General features: G+C 47.2%; 1 protein-coding gene across 2 annotated transcripts; it reads left to right on the top strand.

Moving 5' to 3' along the window:
* The first annotated feature begins 10864 nt into the window (after positions 1–10864).
* LOC111154669 (RNA polymerase III subunit D) lies at positions 10865–15867 on the top strand. Of its 2 annotated transcripts, none has more exons than XM_022514481.1 (9): positions 10865–10975; positions 11178–11347; positions 12238–12281; positions 12906–13057; positions 13217–13341; positions 13529–13697; positions 14054–14319; positions 14760–14912; positions 15073–15867. In XM_022514481.1, exons 2-9 carry the CDS (start codon positions 11183–11185, stop codon positions 15193–15195), a joined length of 1197 nt encoding a protein of 398 aa, XP_022370189.1. In that variant the 5' UTR covers positions 10865–10975; positions 11178–11182; the 3' UTR covers positions 15196–15867. The 2 variants fall into 2 exon arrangements, with proteins under 2 accessions (XP_022370189.1, XP_022370180.1); XM_022514472.1 differs by having other exon boundaries at positions 14054–14331.
* Positions 15868–23747: the final 7880 nt, after the last annotated feature.

Raw genomic sequence — 23747 nt, 5'->3', positions numbered from 1 at the left:
CCCACACTGCCAAGACAAGCACTTACACACCCACACACAGGCAGGCCCATGAGTGCACACACATACACGCACGCACACACATGCGCCGAATGTGCCCACCCACACCTGCCACACAAGGGCTGCCCACACCTCCTCAGACAGCCTCACTCCCACGCACTCACCTATGCACTCAGGTGCCTCCGCCACCTTCCACAGTCTAAGAATGTCCCTCAGTTTTCCCTCTACGAGCTGTCACACCTCCACCCAGACCCACACATGTTGAAGTCCACAGGCTCACACACGCACATATGCATGCACACCTAGTTGCAAGCCATATTTGGGGAAAAAAAGAAAGCCACAGGCGCCAACAGGCACCTGTGCTTCCTCCACGCAAGGCACGCAACTCACACGCCGGCTTGCACACACACATGCACACTCACACACATGTCCACCCCCGCCCAGATCCCGGTAGCCTCTCTCAAATCTTCTCCAGGCTCAGAGAGCCAGACTTTGAAAATCTGGTTTGTCCCTAGCCACACTCTGCCAGCCCCGATCCTCCACATGCCAACAGGTTTGCACAGCTACGTGGGTCTGCGCACAGACAGTGGCTTCTGCCCACACTCTCCACCTACCTACCCCTTTCTGCTCCGGAGTTGCCCCTCCCCACATAGAAACCCTTTAGTTACATGCAATCCCTTCCTCACCATGTCCTCCCACACACATGACAAGGATATGTCCACTCCATAAATACACCGCCTCACACTGCCCCCACCCCCGGAACCCAGAGGCTACTCAGAGAAGTGAGCCCCCACACACGTAGTTCACGTGTACAAGAAACATATGTCCCTAAACAGGCCCCCCAGTGGCGGAAGCCCACAGGAGAGCAGAAGTGCGTGCATACAGAACTATCTACGCAAGCAAACCTCCAGTCTCCTCGCAAGCATGCCTACGTGCCGTACACACCGACAGCCCTTGCCCATGCCCTTCCAGAAAAGTCCCCCACCGGCCAGGGGGGACATTGACCCCCACCGCGCTGTCCCCGTTGGCATAGCTGACTGCAGCAGAATGGTCACGGGGTGACTGACTGTGGTGCCCCAGGGGACTGGATCCAGCTGTTAATCCCTTTGCCAAGGCCCTGGGGGACGGGGTACGGGGGACAAGGTCGTTGGCCCTGGCGATCTAGGTGGGCATCGTGGATGGTGGCAGGCCCCTGATGCCCCCAGCTCCTAGCCCCTTGCCACCTGAGTCGCTCTCAGAATTGACAGAGGGATGCTCTGGGGAGGACGCGCACTCACCTGGCTCCACCGGGCTCTGCGGAGGAAGACCTGGAAGGGAGGGAAGGGAGAAACCTCTGTGTGGACGTGCTCTCCCCAGGGAGAGGGGCAGCGGCGACGCCTGGGTCACAGGCAGTGGCGCTCGCTTGCTCCTCTCGCTCTTCTCGCTCTTCTCGCTCCTCTGGAGGCCGCCAAAGAGGCTTCTTCCATGCCCCGCAGGCAGCTCCCTCCTGGCTCTGCAGCGCACGCAGGCTGCTGCCCCCAGAGAGGCGATGTTCCCAGCCGAGTGCAAGGAGAGGCAAGAGCGAAATCAAAGCAGCGTGGAGGAGAGAGAGAGAGAGAGAGAGAGGCAGAGAAGGCGAGAAAGAACGAGAGAGCCAGACCGAATCTGGCTCCACCAATGGGATCAGTGGCTGCCCAGCGTCAGGTGACAATAAGCAAGCTTGGTCCCCGCTCCCTGGGCTGGTGGGAGGGGAAAGGGCAGAGGGTCTCCCAGGAAGTTCCGCTGATGTCCTCAGACACAGCAGCGATGGCTGCCACTTTTCCCCTGTTCTTGCAGGACAAGCTGCTCTCAGAAGTCTCTCTAACACACCTCGACTTGGAAATCTCTCACTTAAATGCAGCCCCCAAACTTTAGGATGCTGGGAGAGGGGTGAGGCTGAGCCCAGAGGCTTTGGAGTCCCCAGACAAGGATTCTGAGTCGGGGAAGGGAAGGGGAGCTGTGACGGGAAAGGGTCCAGACGGGGTATGGGAGTTCGGTCTTCAGTCTGGATTCTCTCCTCGGGGACTCTGGCTGACCCATGGCTCCATTTTCTTACCAAAGCTATCACAAGATGTTAGACCCGCTGACGATCCTCGATCATCTAGGGAGAGTCCTCTGGCTGCTCAGATGTCCCCAGGGAAAGGGATGAGAAAGAGAGAGAGAGAGAGAGAGAGAGAGGTTGTGGGGCAGAGAAGGGTGTGCAGAGGCAAGAAAGTGGGGGTGGGAAGAACACACAGAGAGCTTGGAGTGTTCTCATCCCAACCAACCATCTGGGCTTGGGAGAATACTATCAGCTTTCTTATTGACAGGAGGCTTTTCCACCACCACACGAAAACCCCAGGGATGCAGCTGTGAAGAGCACTCAAGGAAATTTGAATCAAACAACCAACAGTGACAAAGAGTATGCACAGTGTGGAAAAGCACGGACTTTACAGTCAGATATGGTTAAAATTCCTGTTCTATCATTTTCTAGCTGGGTGATCTTGGACAAGTTCCTCAACCTCTCAGAGCTTCAATTTCTTCATCTGCCGAGTGAGATAATCAATACTAAATGAGAAATTGTGTAAATCACTCAGCTGTGGGGCTGGTACACAAGAAGGGCCCAGTGACCCATCAGAACTGTTGTCATTGCCATCATGATTACTCGTGTCTGCCTGCAAGGAGCCCATGGTCTTTTGTTGAGGGCGGGGGGAGGTGGACATAGAGAATAAGAAATATACAACTAAATTGCAGGGTACAGATAGGGATTCAGAGAAGGAGGAGTCAAAACTAGCTTGAGTCCAGGCAGAGCACAGCCAAGAGGGGACCGTGGAAGCAGGAGTGTGGTGGGGGGTGGGGAGGGCTTGGGGCAGGAGCCAGGGACAGACCTCTCAGCTCCTGCCTGAGGGCTCAGTGTGCCATAGAAGGCATGAACTGAATGCAAGGGACACTCACCGAGAGGGACTTGGGGGCTGCGGACATCAGCAGGCAGCAAAGTTTAGAGGAGGTGACAGTGGACAGAATGTGAAAATTTTACAGAGAGCAAGGACAAGCAGGCGCCAATCCTTCCCTGGGTGGGTGTGGAGAACCCAAGCAAGTCTGGTCAGATCCTGAACCACAGAATGCAGTGTGGTGCAGTACACTGAGACAGGATTAAGCACTGCCTCAGCCAAACATACCTAGGTCCCACCCCTCGCACACCTACATTGAAATGTCGCAATTCTGAAGGGGTGCAAAACGTAATCTCCTGGTTATGGCCAGCGCCAGACATCTGGACCCAAACCTGGCACCACAACTACCTTGAGGGGTGGTGTGAGGAAAAGTCAGGTTCTCTGTGACTCGGTTTCCCTCCTTAAGAGGAAGACGTGTCCTAGCACACCTCTGCCTCCCACCTTCCCGGGATGGCACTTGGAGGGCGCATGAGATCATGTGTCCCAAGGGTGAACAGTAGCCATCTGTATGCGCTTCTGTGGAGCTGTGTGATAGCCTCCAGGGAAGCCACAGACCCCTTCAGGGCTTTTGCTGCTTCCTGTCTCTGAGGACTTCTCCTCAGATCACATGAGAGAACACATGGTAAGGAGAAAGCTTCACAACCCAAATAGAACTAACTCTGTATGAAACCAGACAACCGCCAAGATGCCCTTCTGCTGCATTTTTATTTTTAATAGCTTTTTATTACACAAGGAATCCATGATCACTATAAAAAGATGAGAAATTTTGATTCTAAAATTGAAGGGAGAATTAAAATCATTCATTTCCCCCACCGTTCAGATACATATTTTAATAACAAAAATAGAAAGCGTAAATATTGTTTTGTAACCTGCCTTTTTCACTTACCGATATCTTTTCTGTTCATGACACAGTCTTTCTACGGTATTGTTTTAAATTGCTGAGTATCTTCTGTTGTCAGATCATACACCAATCCCCTACTCTACTATGATTATTTTACATTTTCTCCATTCTAAACAACACTGCGAGGAACATTTTTACAGCAAAAACTCTGCCACACCTTAATTATATCTCCAATAAAATATTCAAAGGTATAGACCTTATTTGGATACTTGAACCATTAAAAAAAGAAAACCCTGGGTGCCTGGGTGGCTCAGTGGGTTAAGCCCCTGCCTTTGGCTCAGGTCGTGATCTCAGGGTCCTGAGATCAAGTCACGCGTCGGGCTCCTGCTCAGCAGGGAGCCTGCTTCCCACCCCCCTTCTCTCTCTGCCTGGCTTTCTGCCTGCTTGTGATCTCTCTCTGTCAAATAAATAAATAAAATCTTAAAAAAAAAAAAAGAAAGAAAGAAAACCCTGTGTGACAATTGGGCAATTTGAATGCTAAGGGGGTATTTGATAGTATTTAAGAATGATACTCTGATAAAGATACTTTATGGTTATTTTTAAAAAGAATATCCTGGGGCACCTGGGTGGCTCAGTTGGTTGGGCGACTGCCTTTGGCTCCGGTCATGATCCTGGAGTCCCAGGATCAAGTCCCTCATCGGGGCTCCTTGCTCAGAAGGGAGTCTGCGTCTCCTTCTGACCCTCCCTGCTCTCATGCTTTCTCTCTCTCTCTCTCTCTCTGTGTCAAATAAATAAATTAAAATTAAAAAAAAAATAAAAATAAAAAATAAAAAGAATATCCTTCAGAGATGCATACTATAATATTTATGAGTGAGTAACATGGTATCCGTGACTATTTAAAAATAATCTGGAAAAAATAAAAATAATCTGGAGGGGCATGAGATGGACAGATGAAACAAGATTGGCATGGGTAGATAATTTTTGAAGCTGGGTACTTGGAGATCCAATAAGCTATCCTCTGCACTTTTGCACATGCTTGGAAGTTTCCATATTTAATATTATATCCAGGGTATGATTACAATAATAACAAAAACTATTTTATTATTATTGTTAATTTTATTATTTTATTCTTAAGCACCAAGACCCGAGGCATGGGATTCTCACCACAGCCCTGAGAGGTGGACCTTTCAACCTTATCTTAGTAGGGTTGGTGGTGGGAAATGAGACTCAGCCCATAAGATGTAAAATTTGATTCAAATTCAAGTCTGAGTGCAAGGGCTGGGTTCTTCATAATTGAAGGACATAGAGCAAATATAGAGTGTGAGGCAATAGAGAGAAGCTGTAAGCAAAAAAGACCTACAGTCTTAATATTGTTTGTAAATTTTATAGACTCAAGATGTTTACATGTATTTCCCCATGGTTGAGCTAAGTGTAAGGATCTCAAGAGCCAATGAATGCAGACACATCCAGACAGCTCATAAAAACCACTTTGTTCATTTACAATGTGTTGGCAGTGACAGGAAAGGGCAGTGACTGTGTGTAAGAACCGTATGGATTTCTCGGTGCTTATTTACTTTATCATTTTGAAATTATATTAGACCTCTTACAACTCTCACTCCATTGAACTTTTAAAGTGTTTTTAGCTGTTTTTTACTTAAATATTTAACAGTTTTAAGACGGGAAAAAATGCTGAATTATATTTAAGCACCCTGAAAAGCTATAGGAGAGACAGTAATGAAATACTGGAAGGGCAAAGAGAAACTTCAAGGGACAAAGCTCAGAACAATGAAGAAAGAATCACAAGCTTTGTGAGAAGTGGAAGGACCGATAGGATGAATCCACAAGACTGGCATAGTCACTGAACTGTACCCGAAGGGGAAGAGCACAACATAGAAGGTATGGAATGCACCTGGGCACTTCGTAGCGAGATCTCAGGGACAAGACTTCGATGCTGCGGATCCAGAAACTGCCCTCATGCCTCAAAGCCTTCCCTCCACTCGCTCAGCATTTACTTTACTTAGTGCACATAAGCAACTAGCACACAGAGAAGCTACAGAGAAGACATACGGATGTGCAATGCAAGGATGGCTTTTACCTCAGCCGTGCTAAACTTCAATCACTTGTATAATCCACCTGGAAACAATCCACCCTTTTTATTTCTCTAATACACATCCGGATTCGCTACTTGGTCTCAACGCAGCCTGGAATTCATTTGTTCATTCAACAAAAATTTATTGGGTGCTGACTCTGTGTCAGGTATTGTTTCAGGCAGTGAGGATACTGCAGGGGAGGAGGAAAAGAAGTCTCTACTCCTACGGGGCTTACTTTCTGGTGGGGAGAAGATGGAGAGGCAAATAAACTCTGGAGTCTACTAGGTCATGGCGCTGTGGAGAAAAAAAAGTCAGTAAATAGGGATAGGGAATGTCATGGGGGAGGTTACAATTTTGAATACCATCAGAGAAGGCCTTCTTGAAAACGTGACTTTGGGATTAAAAAAAAAAAAAACCCTGGTTGAGGACGGGAGGAGAGCCATGCAGAATTCCATGGGGGGGCGGGGCGCTCCTGGGTGGCTCAGTGGATTAAAACCTCTGCCTTTGGCTCAGGTCATGATCCCAAGGTCCTGGGATCCGGTGCATTGGGCTGTCTGCTCAGCGGGGAGTCTGCTTCCCCACCCCCCACCCTCTGCCTGCCTCTCTGCTTACTTGTGATCTCTGTCTGTCAGATAAATAAATAAAATCTTTAAAAAAAAAAAAAGAATTCCATGGGGGAAGGGCATTTCCAGGTAGCTGGTACAGAGGCTCTGAAGAGGGAGCATCCCAGATTGATCCAGATACTGCAAGGAACCAGTGCCGCTGGAGCAGAGTGAGTGACAGGCATGTGGTAGGAGTTAAGGACAGAGAGACGGTGGGCAGGTAGGTAGGTAGACAGATTATGTAGGGCTGTGTAGACCAGTCTAAACTCTCTGGTCTTTACTCTGAAATGGGAAGCCTCTAGGAAGTAGAGAGCAGAGACGTGACCTGATGCGAAATATGTTAATTATGCTATGTTGCAACTAAACTGATGGGACACAGGTGGAAGCAGGGAGGCCAGTTAGGAGGCTATTAAAATAATCACAGCCCCCCCAAAAAATTATGGTGGCCAGACCCAGGGTGGCATGTCAGTGAATGTGATGAGAAGTGGTAAGATTCTGGATATATCTGGAAAAGCTGATGCACTGAAGGCATCACATGAGAGAAAGACAGGAGTGAAGAATAACTGCAAAATTTTGACTTGAGGGGCGCCTGGGTGGCTCAGTCGTTAAGCGTCCGCTTTCGGCTCAGGTCATGATCCCAGCCAGGGTCCTGGGGTCGAGTCCCACATCCGGCTCCATGCTCGCCAGGAAGCCTGGTTCTCCCTCTTCCACTCCCCCTGCTTGTGATCTCCCTCTTGCAGTCAAATTAATAAATAAAATCTTAATTTTTTTTTTTTGACTTGAGCAGCCTGAGGGATGCCACGGACTGAGATGGGGAACATTTCAAAGTAGTTTGAGGAGGGAGATCAAAAGTTTGGATGTGGACATAGGTTTGAGATGCCTTGTAGACATCAAAGTGGAAGTGGGGGATAGGCAGATATACACATCTGGTGTTCAGAGAGGTCCGTATTGAGATAGGCACCGAGGATTATCATCATTCAGCACAGGGTTTGAAGCAGAGAAACTGAACAGGGCCAAAGGAGTAAGTATAGAGAAAAAAGGGAAGAGTTCTGAGGACTGAATCCAAGGGCTCTCCAAAGTGTCAAGGTCAAGGAGACGAGGAGGAACCAGCAAATAATGGCCTGCAAAATGATGCAAACAAATCAGGAGAAATTACTCAGAGAGAACATGTAATGGCTTGAGCTTGGATAGCTTTTTCATACCACACATTCCTTTTCTTCTACTGATACATATTCAAAACAGTTCCCTATTCATTTAGTATTCCCAATGCCCAACAAGAGTTCACAGAAACAGTTTTTTTAAAGAATCTGTTTACATCTTCTGAATTCTGCATTTGGGAACCAACAACAGCAACAACAAACTGTATTTGCTCTTAAGAGTTTATTAATTTCATTAATCAATGAGACAACAATGAGATGATCACCTTTACTATGAATATGTAGAAACAAACTGTTACTAATGACAATTAAAAACTGCTAGAATCACAGATGTGATGACATGGGGTTCAGCTGGTAAGGATTTACTAGTTTCTTTTGAGGCTAGATGAAAGAATATAGCCTTTGAAGAAAACAGAGAGGGAGGTGTTAGAGCAAGTAAAGAAAGAAAAGAGAATAGTGTGGGGCATCTAGGTGTCTCAGTCGGGTAAGCCTCTGACTCTTGATTTCAGGTCAGGTCATGATCTCAGGGTCATGAGATTGAGCCCTGTGCCAAGCCTGCAGCTCTGCCCTTAGCAAGGAGTCTGCTGGACGTTCTCTCTCTCCCTCCCCCACCTCACCTCCTCAACCCAACGTGGGTGCACATTGTCTCTCTCTCTCTAGAAAAAGAAGAAGAAGTAGAGGTAGAGGAAGAAGAAGATGAAAGAAAGGAGAATGGTGCCAAAGGTATATTAGCCTAATTAGAGGGAACACAGGAGAATGTTCTTAATGGGAAATTATAGTAATTGTTGTTAGGAAGCAAGCCCCAAAATGTTAAAGATGGAAGTCTTGATTTAAGTCTTCTCTCCTCTTGTCCTGTTGGGGTGAAAAATTTTGCAGAATTCCAATCAGCATTGCAGGAAGGAAACTGGTTTCCTGCTTAACAGGAAACTGGTTAAAGACATTATGGTGCAAGACAACAATGTGGAGTACTATTTAGCCATTAAAAATGATAATTTAAAAGAATATTCAGTAACTCAAAAATATTTATAGTATATTGTTAGGAGAAACAAAAGCAGATTATTGAACATTGTGTAAAACATCTCAATTTTTAAAAAGCCACATGCCTAGGAAAACAATTTCAAGCATGTAATGGATGACTTTCATTTGCTTCTGGGTGTTTGTTAAAATTTTCCAAATTTTCTATAATGAATAGGTATCTTTGTAAAGAACAAAACCGTTTCATGTGTGTTCATAGGGGCTTTATTTATAATAGAGCCAAAAACTGGAAACAACCCGGATGTCCTTCAAAGAACAAATGGTTAAACAAACCATGGATACTTAGTAATAAAAAGGAATGAACTAGTGATACATTCAGCAATTTGGATCATCTCAAGGAAATTATGCTGAGTGAAAAAAGCCATCCCAAGAAGTCACATATTGTATGATTCCATTTTTGAACGAGTTCCACTTCTGAAATAACAAAAGTATGAAAGTGAAGAACAGATTAGTGGTTACCAGGGGTGGGCGGAAAGAGGGAGGTGTGGCTATAAAAAGACAACTAAAAGAGATCTTTGCATTGGTGGAAATGTTTTATATTTCTAATGTATCAATGTCAATATTCTGGTTGTGATAATTGTACTATAGTTTTAGGATATGTTTCTACTGGAAAAAAATTGAGATCTCTGTATTACTTCTTAAAACCACATGTGCATCTGGGGCACCTGGGTGACAGTCTGTTAAGCATCTGACTCCTGGTTTCCGCTCAGATCATGATCTCAGGATCATGAGATAAAGCCCAGTGTGGGGGTCAGTGCGCTCAGCTCAGCGTGGAGTCTGCTTGAGATTTCTCTCTCCCTCTCTCTCCCTGCTCATTCCTGCTCTCCCTTTCTCGCTCTAAAAAAACAAAACAAAACACCTTGCATGTGATCTATTTTCTCAAAAATTTTACTTAAAAAATAAAGTACATCTTCTCTTGGCCAGTTATCACAAGTCTGAAAAGTTGTCCTAGGGATATAATCCAAAAGAAGAAAAAACCTTAAATGCACCAGATGTTCACTACAGCGTTATTTACAGCAGCAGTGGGGGAAAACAATCTAAGTGTCCAAATAGGAAAATAGGAAATTATGACATAGACCCAAGAATTACTCATTTGATGCAGCAACAGAGAAATGTTATTTCAAAAGGGGGGATTCAAAATTGTGGTACAATATGACAGCTCTACCAGGGGATTGCAATATATTACAAAAGTTTTAATAGTAGTATTCTATGTGGAATTGTAGCAGAAATAATTTCCTCCCCTCAAACTCTCGGCAATGTTACGTGGTTTTTACATGGTTTGGGATTATGGAGAACAGTAAAGGCATTTTTTTTTTTTTTAAGATTTTTTTTATTTATTTGACAGAGAGAGAGAGAGAGATCACAAGTAGGCAGAGAGGCAGGCAGAGAAAGAGAGGGGAGGAAGCAGGCTCCCCGCGGAGCAGAGAGCCCGATGTGGGGCTCGATCCCAGGACTCTGGGATCATGACCTGAGCCGAAGGCAGAGGCTTTAACCCACTGAGCCACCCAGGCGCCCCAGTAAAGGCATTTTTAATGTTAAATTACAAATGCCGCAGTCACCATGAAAGTTCTTTAAATTCGTCCCTCCCAATGGAGCAAACTTCGTTTTTCGGGTTCAGGGCTTGGAACGTGGGTGCGTGCAAAGGTAAGCAGTCAGGAGCCCAGGGCGGGTGCCCCAGTGCTGCGCCCACAACCCCACCCCAGGATCCCACCAGCAGCCCAAGGGAAGGACCCCCAAGCGAGGGCGAGGCCACAGCCCAGAGTACAGTGACCACTCCAAGGTCATCATCGAGCCCACAGCCGCAGCTCGGCCGGGCCCAGGCCTACTCAACTCTGAGTCCGGGTCTCGCCTTCGCCCCCCGTCCCGAGCCGAGCCGAGCCGAGCCGAGCCGCGACCCCACCGCTCCCAGAGGTTCCGCCACCGCGAATCCCCATGCTGGGTCGTAGCGGCCGCTACAGCCCCCGGACTCGGAGCTAGGCGCCTCTGCCCCCTTGGCTCGGGCCAAGACCCCCGAGCGCGGCCCCGCAGCGTAACCTAGACCAGACCCCTCTTCCTTTTTCGCCCTCTCAACCCAGCTTTTCCCGACTCCGGGAAGAACCGGGAAGAGAAGGCGGAGGGGAGCGAGGCGCCGCCGGATAAATACTGTGGCCCGGCCCCGCCCACCGACCTCACTTCCGCCCCGCGGCAAGATGGCGGCGCCCGGGCCCTGCCACGCAGACTTCCGCCGGGCGCAGAGAGCCAGGGCTTTCTGCGGGCCGCGAAGGAGGTGAAGTCGGGACGCGCGTGGTGTGGAGCCACAGCCCAGGTACGCGGGGGTGCGTCTCTGCCTCGTGCCTGGCCGGGGGCCTGGGCTGAGAGCGACTGGGTGGTCCGGGGAGTCTTGCCACGTGGAAAGGGAGGGACGCACTGACTGGGGGGCGGGAGGCCACGTGGGTGGGGTTCCGCCCAGGGTCCGTGTGTCCGCCCCCTCGAGTGACTTTGTTGCCCCTTTCCTTCCTTTCTCCCAGGCAAAATGTCGCAAGGAAACGCTACGGGCGAGCCGAGTGCTCCGGGAGGTCCCCGCCCCCTCCTCTCTGGGGGACGGGGGCTCATCGGGCGGCGGCCGGCGCCTCCACTCACTCCAGGTCGCCTTCCCTCCATCCGCTCCAGGGACCTCACCCTTGGAGGAGTCAAGAAGGTACCCCGATGGCACCTTTCTAAAGAAACCCTGCTACCTTGAATTCCGGGACCCTGGGGTTCAGCTGATGTTCACGTAGGGCCTACCGTGTGCCAAGCCTGGTATTAGGCCTAACGAAACTCGCCCCCAGACTTCTGCTGACAGATTCTAGGGAGTTTGCCTACTTTCAGGTCCAGATACTGGGTGCGAGATGCTGACCTGGTTCTCAGAGATGGCTGAAGGGCAGAGAATCCTAATTACTTCCCAAGCAACTTGAGCAGTGCTTATTTCCCCCCCTTTTTTTTAATGTGTTTTGGACACCTTTAAGAAACCCATGAAGGCCAGCAGGCAATGAATCCTAGGCAGGACATTGGAGGCTCTGTGTCCTTTTCTGTTGTGTTTATGACTGTAGATGTAAGTACAGCCCTAAAATTTATCCCACCCCCTGGGGTGGGCGCTGTAATAGAAGCATAAAGCAGCCAGTTTTCAAAGACTTGTTTGCCTTTGGAAATGCTGGTGGCAGTCTTGCAGTATCGTCTGTTTGGGAGTGCTGGCTGACTCACTTCCTACTTGAACCTTGCTGCTAGTGCTCTTCCCTATGATACCTTATGGTTTCTATAGCAATTTGATGACCGGAAGTGAGATTAGACAAATAAGTTTTCAAAGTCTTCAGGGCTCTCCTTGGAGAGGGCAAAGCTGAGGCTGCTAGCTTGAATAGGTTTTGGTGCCCTGTTCTGTGTGTAAGTCCACAGCTATCCGGACAGGGTGTTTGTCCCTTTTAGGTACATGTCTGTCTCTTTAAATCGTTGACAACCATGGTGAAGGTAGAATGACCTTTGAGAATGTTCATTTTTCTCTCTACTTTGGGATCAGAACTTACCAAATGAGTGACTCCCGTATTTTATTTTCAGAAAACCTTCACCCCAAATATCATCAGTCGGAAAATCAAGGAAGAGTAAGTAGCTGGGCGTTCTAAAAACTTTCCCCTTACTGCTCTGAATTTGGGTCTTCTGGGAAATAACTAGGGATGTGGCTCAGAAATCTAAATTTGTGTATTAATTTTTTTCACTAGTGATTTTTGGACCCTGGTTCCCAGGTGATTCTAATGTGCAAGTTTAAAAAAACACTGATGGCCTGGAAGTCTGTCTCTAGAAATAGTAGATTTTACTTTTTTGCAATGAAACAGAATGATTATCTTTTACAGCTAGAGTTGAGAGGCACTAGTTTAGACAAAAAATGGGTCAGGTTTTCACTTACGTTCTTTTGTATTACAACCTTCTTGCTTTCAAGCAATACTAAAAAGTCCACATTTTGGGGCAGTCTGTAATTCAGTTTTTGAGTTGTAGTTCTAATGCATATTCTCAAGCAAGAATGTAAAATGTAAAGCAAACTGAAGGGACGCTGCCCCATCAAGGAAATAAAAAAAGTGTTAGACTTAGGGTCTAATTCTGCTTCTTCTGCTACAGTTATTGTCTCATTAATTCTCCACTCAGGTGGAGTAGAGTCGTGTGGTAAAGTAAGACCAGTTCTCTGAGACAGAGTGAGTGAGTGGTTTCCCTAACTCCATTCTGTTTTCCAGGCCCAAGGAAGAAGTAACCATCAAGAAGGAGAAGCGTGACAGGGATAGAGACCGACAGCGAGAAGGGCATGGACGGGGCCGGGGCCGCCCAGAAGTGATCCAGTCCCATTCCATCTTTGAGCAGGGTCCAGCTGAAATGATGAAGAAAAAGGGTACAGAGCTTCTGGGGTTCCGGGAGGAAAGAATCAGTGGATTTCAGTCCAGACTGCCCAAGAGAAGGGCAAGGGCAGTAAAATTCCCCTGCTCCCAGTTCAGTTTTCCTTGCTGTTGGCCTCTTCCGTACCTCTGGTGAACTGAATGATTTCCCACAGGGAACTGGGATAAGACAGTGGATGTGTCAGACATGGGACCTTCTCATATCATCAACATCAAAAAAGAAAAGAGGGAGACAGATGAAGAAACGAAACAGATCCTGCGCATGCTGGAGAAGGATGATGTAGGTACCACTCGGCCAGGAGGAATGGGCTTCTGGGGAACTGGGCTTGGGGGAAGAAGAGCTCTCTGATATCCTGGAAGCCTGTGAACAGCAGGAATCTTCATTCAGAAGAGGCTGTGGTGGTCTGCAGTCCAGGTATGTATGCATGCTAGCCAGACCACGTGACCCCCTGACTCTTCCCTGGTAGTTCATCGATGACCCTGGGCTGAGGAATGACACTCGAAACATGCCTGTGCAGCTGCCGCTGGCCCACTCAGGGTGGCTTTTTAAGGAAGAGAATGAAGAGCCAGATGTTAAACCTTGGCTGGCTGGCCCCAAGGAAGAGGACATGGAGGTGGATGTACCTGTTGTGAAAGGTACTCTGTGTCCATTAATGTCTCCTCTCCTTCCCTGTGGCTGGCCCTCAGGACTCCTCTCCAGGAATGAGCCTCCCAGATTCATAAGCAGGTCCTCTCCCATTCTGGCTATAAAATACATGACCTGAACAGGGACATTGAATTCTCACTCTCAGAAGGTTCATGCTGACATAGATCTGTGGGCCTAGTCTCAGATGCTCCTTTTTAGATAAGTCACACAACTCCTGGATCCTTCTTCATAACCAGTGATTCCCTCCCACTTCGTGGCTGAGTGACCGTGAAGCAGAGGGGGATGAAGGGATGGGTACAATGAGATGGCCACTTCATCGCCCTTCCATTTGTGTTACCTTGGGCAGTGAAAGAGGAGCCCAGAGATGAGGAGGAGGAAGCCAAGATCAAGGCTCCTCCCAGGACAGCCAGAAAGACCCCGGGCCTCCCAAAGGACGTATCTGTGGCAGAGCTGCTCAGGGAGCTGAGCCTCACCCAGGAAGAAGAGCTGCTGTTCCTTCAGCTGCCAGACACGCTCCCTGGCCAGCCGCCTACTCAGGACATCAAGCCTATCAAGACAGAGGTGCAGAGCGAGGATGGCCAGATGGTGGTTATAAAGCAGGAGAAAGACCGGGTATGCACAGGAGTGAGTTCTGCGAAAATGCCAAGGGGACCAGGAAGGGAAACAGTGAGCTCTTGGGGAAGCAGAGGTGTGTCACCCAAGCCAAAATGTTGTTCTCTCTACCCACAAGGGACTTGGGGCTTTGTACTTCAACTCCTATTATGCGTGTTTACTTTTTATAATGAAATATTTTGAACATACATGGATGAGAGAACATAAATGCTCATGTACCATCCCTCCGCCGGAGCAGTTACCAGTATTTTGTCCATTTGTTGATCTGTTTGCTTTGGGTTTTGTCATTCAGCCAATGGCAGGGATCCCTGGGGAAAGGTCCTCTGGAGGAGCTCATTCTAACCTCTGCTGCTGATGCTTTCCTTTGGAAATGGTGTCATTTATGGAGGATGGAGGAAGCAGCTCCTTACCCTGTTTCCGTCTTCTGATTCTCTCCGCAGGAAGCCAGGCTGGCAGAGAATGCGTGTACCCTGGCTGACCTGACAGAGGGTCAGGTTGGCAAGCTGCTCATCCGCAAGTCAGGAAAGGTGCAGCTCCTCCTGGGCAAGGTGACCCTAGACGTAACAATGGGAACCGCCTGTTCCTTTCTGCAGGTGAGAGCCCGTAAGGGTAGTAGTAGGGGTTCCTTAAGAGGTAAGGAGTGTTGAGGGGTCTGCACCAAGGGAGACGCATTCTTGGGGTTATTGCATGAAAATCAGGACTGAATAACAGGCCATGTAGCTTCGGTTCTCATCGCTGTCTCTTGATTGGCAGGAGCTCGTGTCCGTGGGCCTTGGAGACAGTCGGACCGGTGAGATGACGGTCCTGGGACACATAAAGCACAAACTTGTATGTTCCCCCGATTTTGAGTCCCTCTTGGATCACAAACACCGGTAAAATGAGCAGATGGAGGATGATGGTGACTGTGCCCACGGCTGCTGCCTGCTCCAGACGTTTTGTTCTCAAATCTGTGCGACCCAGAAGGGGCCCGTTTAGCCCACCCACTCCAGCCTTTGGCAGCCATTGTCCCAGTTTCCCCCACAGGGCCCATGTGGCTCCCTCCCACGGCAGCTGTGAATGGCACAGTGGCCTTCCCACAGCATGGATCCTGCACATCCTCGCTGCTGGGGGACTTGTCCCTTCTATTTATTTTTATATTTATGTCTTATCTCTTCGAGCGACTGTACCCTCCCCAGGTAGAGAGGGGAGGGTCTGTGGGAAAGTCCATGTTCCTCCTTTTGCTGACTGGCTTGTTCTCAGGGTAGGAAGCGTAAGGACTATTGCTGCTTTTGCTCCCTTCTCTTTCCCAAGAAGCAGTGTTGGAGAGAGAGCAGGGAATTTTTGAGTCTGGGACTCAGTGCTCAATCCCAGCTCCATCAGTTACTAGCTATGCGACCTTGGAAAAACTACCTAATCTCTCTGAGCCTCATACTCCTCATGGGACAAAAATGAGGATAATACCTACCTCACAGGGTTGGTGTGAGGATGAAATGGAATGCTGTAGGTGAAAACTCCTTGCACAAGGCCAGATAAACACAATGGGCACTCAATAAATGTTAGTTTCCCTTCCCTTTGCCTGAGTCTGTTTTCAAACAAAATAGAGATTCCGGGAATCTCTCAGAAGACGTGTCTAGAGCTGCTCTCTCCCTGCCTCCTGACTGCACGTGCCATCCCCCTGGGCCCAGAAGCTCTGAAGATACAGGTTCAGCCGCTCTACCCATTTTCTCCTGAGCACTCTTAGCTAAGTGCCACCTGTTCAGTGCTATGAGGTGCTAGCTGCAGGTTCTACCGGAGGTGAAGTCAGAGACTCCTTCCAGCACCCTACACTTGCCTTTGGGAGACATGGGCGGGGCAGGGGTTCCCAGGACTCATCCCCCACCCCCAAGCCCTGCAATAACTAGCGGTATTCTTGGCTTCCATTTAAATATTTCCCAACAGAACCCTGTGAGCACTCAGAATTAGAAACACTCTCAAATACTGCTAAAAAACCTTAGGAAGACGGCAATTAGGGATTTATTGTGTAGTGGCCTCTTTGATGCTTGACAGATGGCCTCCCACTTCAAAACCTTTGAATTCGAGAGGTGCCCCTGTCCCTCCTGTCCTGCCATCACCAGGTCCACATCCCAATCCCTGCTGGCCTTTTAGTTCATGGGTCTGTGACCTTGTTCTTTTTACCAAATCATCATGCTCTTGATCCTTCCAGTGTGTCATTCTTGGAGGAGCAGCTTCTCCCTCATCCCCTGTCCACAGGACTGGGGATTTTTTCCCTGTTTGAATGGTGGGAGTCATGTTAAGGGTTGGGAAAGCTGCCTGCAGCAGTGTCTGTTCATTAGACATGTGACTGATGTCATAGCTCCCTTTGCTGTGAGCTTAGCCAGCCACCTCTGGAACAGCGATGGACCACACAGGCTCAAGAAGACTGCCTCCTCCTGACTTGGAGGTTTAGGATGGGTATGCCTTCCTTTAGTCTCACCTTTCTGTCCCATGGAGTCTGCTTTTTGTTCATGACGACTGTGGTTTGCCTATGCTGAGCCCCTCAAACTGCCTAGCCAGCAGCTGTGAGGGGGATTGAACATTGCCCCTCCTGTAGCTAAGAGCTTACATGCGCTCCATCTGTCAGATTGTTCTGGTCTCTTGTAAGGGACAGAAGGCTTCTGTGGAAACATGAACCGTGGAAGTTCTGTTTGGTCGAAGGCTGAGCTATGTTCTCTGTGCTCAGGTGCTTTTCTTCTTTTAGAGAGGTGATGACCTGCCACCGGGCCTCTGTTGCAGTCCTCTGTTTCTCTTCTGTTTCTTCAGTTCAAAAACACTCTTCTGTTTTTCTGGGCTAATTCAAAGGCCCTGCCTTGTTAACTCTTGGTATTTTGCCATCTTCAGCTCTCCCAGGAAGGCTTGAGGAAGAGCATGTACCACTTTCCCGTTCTCCATTACAGGTATCTTGGGAATTGACAGTTAATGACCCTGCATCAGAGTCCCCATGACCTGTCTCAGTATCCCCGATACACAGAATGGATGTCATCAGTGAAAGTGTGGGGAAAAGTTGAAACAAGTCTGCTTTCTTGACTAAGCCGCTGAAGCATACGTTCCTACCAGCATATAAACGCAAATAACGGGAGGAAAAATCCTAAAGTCCAAATTCATATGTGTGAGTGCAAATGTATGCAAATTTATTACTACCTGCATCTGTGTGTAGGCATTTTGTTACAATTCTAAACGAGAGAACTATAGACATGTCCATTTTTTAACTGTGTGAGTAGAGTGACATTGTGGGCTCTAAAGCCAGGCTTGGGTTTGAATCCAACTCTACCAGTAACTTTGGGGAAAATTACTTAGTCTCTCTAAGTTCAGTTTTATTTGTTTTCTATAAACAGGAGGTAACAGTAGCCACTTAATAGGGTTGTTTTTAAATTAAAGTGAACAGGGGCGCCTGGGTGGCTCAGTGGGTTAAGCCTCTGCCTTTGGCTCAGGTTATGATCTCAGGGTCCTAAGATCGAGCCCCGCATCGGGCTCTCTGCTCAGCGGGGAGCCTGCTTCCCCCTCTCTCTGTGCCTGCCTCTCTGCCTACTTGTGATCTCTCTCTCTCTCTCTAATAAATAAATAAATAAATAAATAGATCTTTAAATTAGAGTGAACATAAAGCATTCATTTGGTGCCAGACAGAAGAGTGGCTCTGTAGTCTGAGCAGCACAAGTATAACAGGAAGCCAGGCTGACGGTGGCGTAAGCAGTCAGGATGTGTAGTTATCACCAGTAACCAGAAGCCTAGAGATAAATGGCTCTAGAGTTGGGTGGCAGCCAAAATGTCATCAAGATTTGCTTAGATCCATTTGTTCTGCTAGCCTCCATGTTGCAAAGCGGCTGCCACAGCTCAGGATCATTTCTCCAAATGAGTGTCCAAAGCCACAGCAGGAAGCAAAATGGGCAGTGGTAAAGGAACTTTCTCCTCACTGTGCTCTTGGCAATATCCTTCAGAAGCCCAAAGACACTTGCCCCTGTGTCTCTTTGACAGAGCTGGGTCACGTTCCCACCCTTAGATGCGGTGCTGCCAAGCAGATGGATGGAGCAGTTTGTCCCTGGGCCTTTGGCAACCTGTTCCCTGAAACAGAGTTTTATTTGTAGGAATGACAAAGAGTTGAGGTATATCTAGGTAGAGTTTTTTAAATGTCCAGTTACGTTTTCTTCTAAATACATCAGTTTAACATTTTAGTACATATTCTTTTTCAGACTCTAAAATAATGGTAAAAATATTATGTTGTCTCATCACGTGCTTTATCTTAAAAATACATACAGTTCTTTGTTAAATGAGCATCTTGTAGTTCAGATTTGTGTGAGCTGGCTGAGTGAATTAAAGACAGGCTTTTTTTTTTTTTTTTTTTTTTTAGATTTTTTATTTTTTATTTATTTGACAGACAGAGATCACAAGCAGGCAGAGAGGCAGGTAGAGAGAGAGGAGGAAGCAGGCTCCCTGCCGAGCAGAGAGCCCGATGCGGGGCTCGATCCCAGGACCCTGAGATCATGACCTGAGCCGAAGGCAGCTGCTTAACCCACTGAGCCACCCAGGCGCCCCAAAGACAGGCTCTTTTAATCCTAGACCTACCTCCATGGTCCAATTAAATTGACCACTTAACACTTGGCTCTTTAAAGGAAAGGAGGCTTATTTCTTAGGTATTATGTGAAAAATGACATCCACTGCCTGTTAGTCATGTGCTGCAACCCTCATCCTAATGCAGGACATTCACAGTTGTGGCATTTCCCCTCTTCAGATGGCTCTAGCTAGTGACAGATGTGGTGTTTACAGCTCCTCTTGGATATGGTTCAGCTGCCAAAGTTCTACCAATAGAGGGTAGGGACTGGAGGGACTGGATCTCAGGGGTATCCTCTGAAAAAAATGGAGCGAGAATGCCAACTCTAGTAACTCCCTGTGTGGCCAACTTCTGATTCAGCTCTTCTGAAGAGTTTCTTTTGTTCCCTTGTGTTGGAGCAGTCACTGATGGAACTCCCCAAGGACTGAGGTAGGGGCAGGGCTTTCTTCTGTTTGGCTCATTTACATCTAAGACCCAGTCAGTCAGAAAAAAATGCAGTCATTTTTTTTGTCATTGGTCCGACAGCTCTACCTCGTGTAATTTTCAGGGTTCCGTGGAAAAATAAAAACCATTCCAGTTATTCTAAACAGAAGCATTTAATACAGGAAAATAAGTGTTTATAGACTCATTGGAAAGCTGGAGGAGTGAGTAATAGGTTGAGCCTCCAGGAATCCGAACACCAGAGAACTCCCACCAGGGGTGCTACGACCTCTACAATGATCTCTACGATAGTGATAGTGGGGAGGGTGGAGAATCCGGCTGTGGAGCTGTTGAGTTACAGAACACTGCATAGCTGCAGTCCAGTGATCAAATCCCCACAGTTCCAGCTGCCTCTGGAGAACCACAGAGCTGAAGACTGGACCCTGGGACACCTGAAGGAAAAAGCCCACAGACAATGCCTCCTGGGTGCTAGGCACATTGCAGCTTAGTGACAGTGACAAAGGTGGAAGATGTCTGTCCTGACAGAACTTACATTTTAGTGGGGGGACAGACAAGAAACAAAAATAAGTTGTGTGGTATTTAGAAGGTGACAGGCACTTGGGAATTTTTTGAAATGGGAGAGGGAGTCTCCAGGTGGTAACTCAGCATATCATAGTTCAGGAAGTGTCACTGGAGGAAGTGAACTGGCAGGACCAGTAGGGGGTGAGGACAGCCAGAATCGGGAGCAGCAAAGGAGGCTGGCTAGAGCTGAAACCAGGAGGGAGAACTGCAGCGCAGCAAAGGAAGTGTGGGGTGGGTGGTCCAGGTCAGCTGGTCTTTAGGCCACTAAGCGAACTGGGCTGTCTTCTAAGTGAAATGGTTCACTGTCACAAGTGTTAACCTGGGTTTTAGAAGGCTCACTGGAACTGCCGGGTCGAGGTAAAGGTAGATGCAGAGATAGGTCTGAAGGCTGCTACAGTCATCCTGGTGACGGTTGGTTGTGCTGAGGACCAGGGTGGGAAGAGGGGAGGTTTTAGGAAGTGCATGGATTCTGGGTAGTTCCTTCAAAGGTGGAGCCAGCATGCTACGCTGATATTAAGGTGGGGTGTGAGGGAAAGAAGAATCAGACTCCACAACTTTGGCAGGAATCAGCTATAATGGTAGGAAGGTGGCCTGCCTTCCACCTTTCACATCTCATTTGATGGAACCTGATTCACATCCAGAACCCCAGCACAAGAGATTTGGGGGAATGTGGTATTCCCTTTCTTTCATTTATTTTGTTTTTATTTATTTACTTATTTATTTGGTGGTATTCCCTTTCTAACCCCAGTAATCAGGTAGCACTTGAGCTCCCATAAGCTGTATTCATCACAGTTGGCTTAAGGATCCAAAATTTTAATAAAAATTTTCTGTGACCATGTCATGGTGCCAATCCAAAGTTACAGTTCTCTCTGATTCATTCCTTCAAAACCGTATATTCCAAATGAAAGCACAGTCGGTACATAAAACTAGCCATACTCCATGTGGCTCTTAAACCTTTTCCTAGGGCAAGATAATCATAGGAATTCTTTCAGAAACGTCTCAATTATTTTGGTAGGATTCTTTATTAAAAATGGCTTTGCCGAGTCAGGTCTATGACATTTTTAAGGCTTTGATAGATACTGTCCTCCAGAATGCCTTCACATGCCCATGAACAGTGTGTAAGACTTGCTCCTGCATTTGTAAAGTTAAATGTATCATCAAGATTCTTTTAAATTATATAAATGTAAAAAGAGGCTGAGTAGCAGATCTGACCTGTACTCAAGTGGACAGGTAACTGACATTCCCTCTCTTCCCTCCCAACAAACATCAGAGAGGGTTGATGCTGGGAACAATGCACTGCTCCCTCAGTTGGGTTATGTGCAAAGTCAGTTATGTTTTCCCCAGCTTGCTTCTGCCAGTTGTGTTCGCTGTTTTAATTGTGGAATTCAGTTAAACATTGCGTAAACTAATAAAATATGAGGGCTAAAAGAAAGTACTTCTGATGAAAATAAGGTAAATATGTAATGAAATACTATATACACTGACGAACAGCGAATGCTAAAACAAAGTTCTCCTAAACCAAAGCAAATGCTGTGGAAAGACTTAATAAAAGTGAGTCGATAAAAAATACTGTTGAATTAGGTGTAGGCAAGGAAGACATAAAGATGGGAGTAATTGTAAACATCCAGGGTATTGCCTTCACATGGTTTCACAAGTTCCCTAAGACTTTGCCTTTGTATTCTGCTTTTGGAGAAATCCAAACTGGTGATCTTAGCAGTGCATCATGGGCATGTGTAGTTTCTGTGGAATGCTAATTAGTGGAACCCTACTCAAAGAGAAGGACTTGTCCCTACACCAAAAGACCAGTGGATGAATGTCCGTTAATAAGTGTCAAGTTAAAATATTTAAAATAGCTACGTTTCTTTTACTAGGAATGTTCCCCAGAGTATCAGTTAACATTAGATTCAGCTATGAGAAATGGAGCCATCCAAAAACAGTGGTTTAAACAAATAGGATTTTATTTCTCTCCTCTAAAATCTCTAAAATGTAGTCTGAACTGGTATGGATAGCAGCTCTGGGCCACAAAGAGCCAAGGGCCTAGGGTTCCTCCAGCTTATCTCCCTATAGTGTCTAGGGTGTGGACCTCATCCTCATGTTCTAAGTGCAAGACCAGAGCTCTAGTCATGGCATCCCCACCCCAGGCAGCCAGATAAATGAAAGGTTCATAGCCCTCCCCTTTGCTAAAGGACAGAGTGTGTATCGTATCTCCTTTTAGGGAGTTTCCTGGGAGCTGTCTTGTAATATTGATGATTATATATCTTTGTCCAGAAAGTAGAGTCATAGTCACCCCTGGCCTTGAAGGAGGCTGAGAAATACGGCCTTTGTTTTGAATGAGCATGTACCCTCCTAAGAGTCAAAGTTCATGATCATGGAAGAAGGAAACAAGAGGATATTGTGGAACAACGAGTACACTTTGTCACATCTGCTTAACTTACTTTAATAATACTGAACAGGAGCACCTGGATGGCTCAATCGGTTAAGCACTGACTCTTGATCTCAGCTCAGGTATTGATCTCATGATTGCGAGTTCAAGCCCTGCACTGGGCTCCATGCTGGGTGGAGCCTACTTAAAAACAAACAAACCTGAACTGCTGGTCCCAGTTGTGACAGGGAAGGGTTTCTAAGGCACATCACTTACATAAGCAAACCCTCAATTGCCTCTGTAGATATCATGCGTGGTCATTATAACAACTTCCTTGCATACACCCTCAGTGCCCTTGCTCTTCTTTCCTGTCTTACTCATTGGGAAAAAAAATCCCACTTTTAGATAGATCTAAATCTCTGCTTACTCTGCATTTCCTCTGAGAGCTTAAACTTGGCTGGAGAAACACCCGGCAAGCTGATGGTCTCACTTTAAGACCAATAATCTATATTTTCTTAGTCTTTTTATTTTCCTCACTCCCCAGAGAGTACCAGCTAACCACTATTCCTGTGTCCTCAAACCTCCGACAGCTCTCCATTTCTCAGTCTTAGCTGACAACCCTGTTTCTTATTGCAGTAAGCAAGCAGGAGCACTTAGAACACGTGGTCCCTCTATGGCATTGAGGGCTCTGTCTGCATCTGTGTCCCAGTGCACAGCCTCACCTCCTATTACTGTGGATGGACTGTCTTGCTCCTCTCTGAGACCAGACCCTTCCCTGGGGCACTAGATTCCATCCCCTCTTCCTATTCCAAGGATATTGCTCCAGCAACCCCCCTACACAATACCCCAATTTCCCCCTCTATTAGATCATTTTCACAGGATACCAATGGGCTCTTACTGATCCATCTTGAAAACAACAAATTTTCCTTCAAGGTTGTGTTGACCTCCAGTTAAGCCTTTTTCCTCTGCTTCCCTTTGCAGTAAAACGTCTTGAAAGAGTTGTCTTTACATGTCTCCCCATGTTCTCATTGATTCTTTCTTGAACTCATTCCAAAGAGCTCTCCTCAAGGTCACCAGTGACGTCTTTACCAAACAATAGAAATTCGCAATCCTTATTTGATAGAATCTGTTACCATATTTGACACAGTTGAGCACTCCTTTAAGTACCTTCTTTTCTTGGCTTCGGGGTCACTCCCCTCACATTGAATGTGCTCCTCATCCTTCCCAGTACCTCCCCATCTCTGCACCTCTAAATGCTTTGAGGGTTTCTCATGTCCTCTCGTTTCCTCAGCTTTCTCCTTTCACATCTGGAATTGGCTTTAAACTCTCTATGCCCATGACTTTCAATTTATTGTTGCCAGTTGGATCCCTCCTGTCTCCAAACCTCATATCCAGCTGCCTACTCTCCCATCTCTTTTTGTATGTCTACTAGGCAACTCGACCCTAAGTACCAACTTCAGAGAAATATAGGATCCAAGAAACATGTTAAAATAAGCCATGAGA

The sequence above is a fragment of the Enhydra lutris genome, unplaced genomic scaffold, assembly GCF_002288905.1.
Source record: "Enhydra lutris kenyoni isolate GAN:26980312 unplaced genomic scaffold, ASM228890v2 scaffoldscaffold3, whole genome shotgun sequence".
Lineage (NCBI taxonomy): Eukaryota > Metazoa > Chordata > Mammalia > Carnivora > Mustelidae > Enhydra > Enhydra lutris.
The sequence above is the reverse complement of the archived record's forward strand: the minus strand, read 5'-3'. Positions and strand labels throughout refer to the sequence as shown.

What these genes read in the sequence shown, in the direction of transcription:
- LOC111154669 (XM_022514472.1), top strand. Translation starts at nt 11,183, where the DNA reads ATGTCGCAAGGAAACGCTACGGGCGAGCCGAGTGCTCCGGGAGGTCCC. An exon ending in TGAAATGATGAAGAAAAAGG is followed by an intron (nt 13,058 to 13,216) that starts GTACAGAGCTTC and finishes GATTTCCCACAG; the next exon opens with GGAACTGGGATAAGACAGTG. An exon ending in AAGACCGGGTATGCACAGGA is followed by an intron (nt 14,332 to 14,759) that starts GTGAGTTCTGCG and finishes TTCTCTCCGCAG; the next exon opens with GAAGCCAGGCTGGCAGAGAA.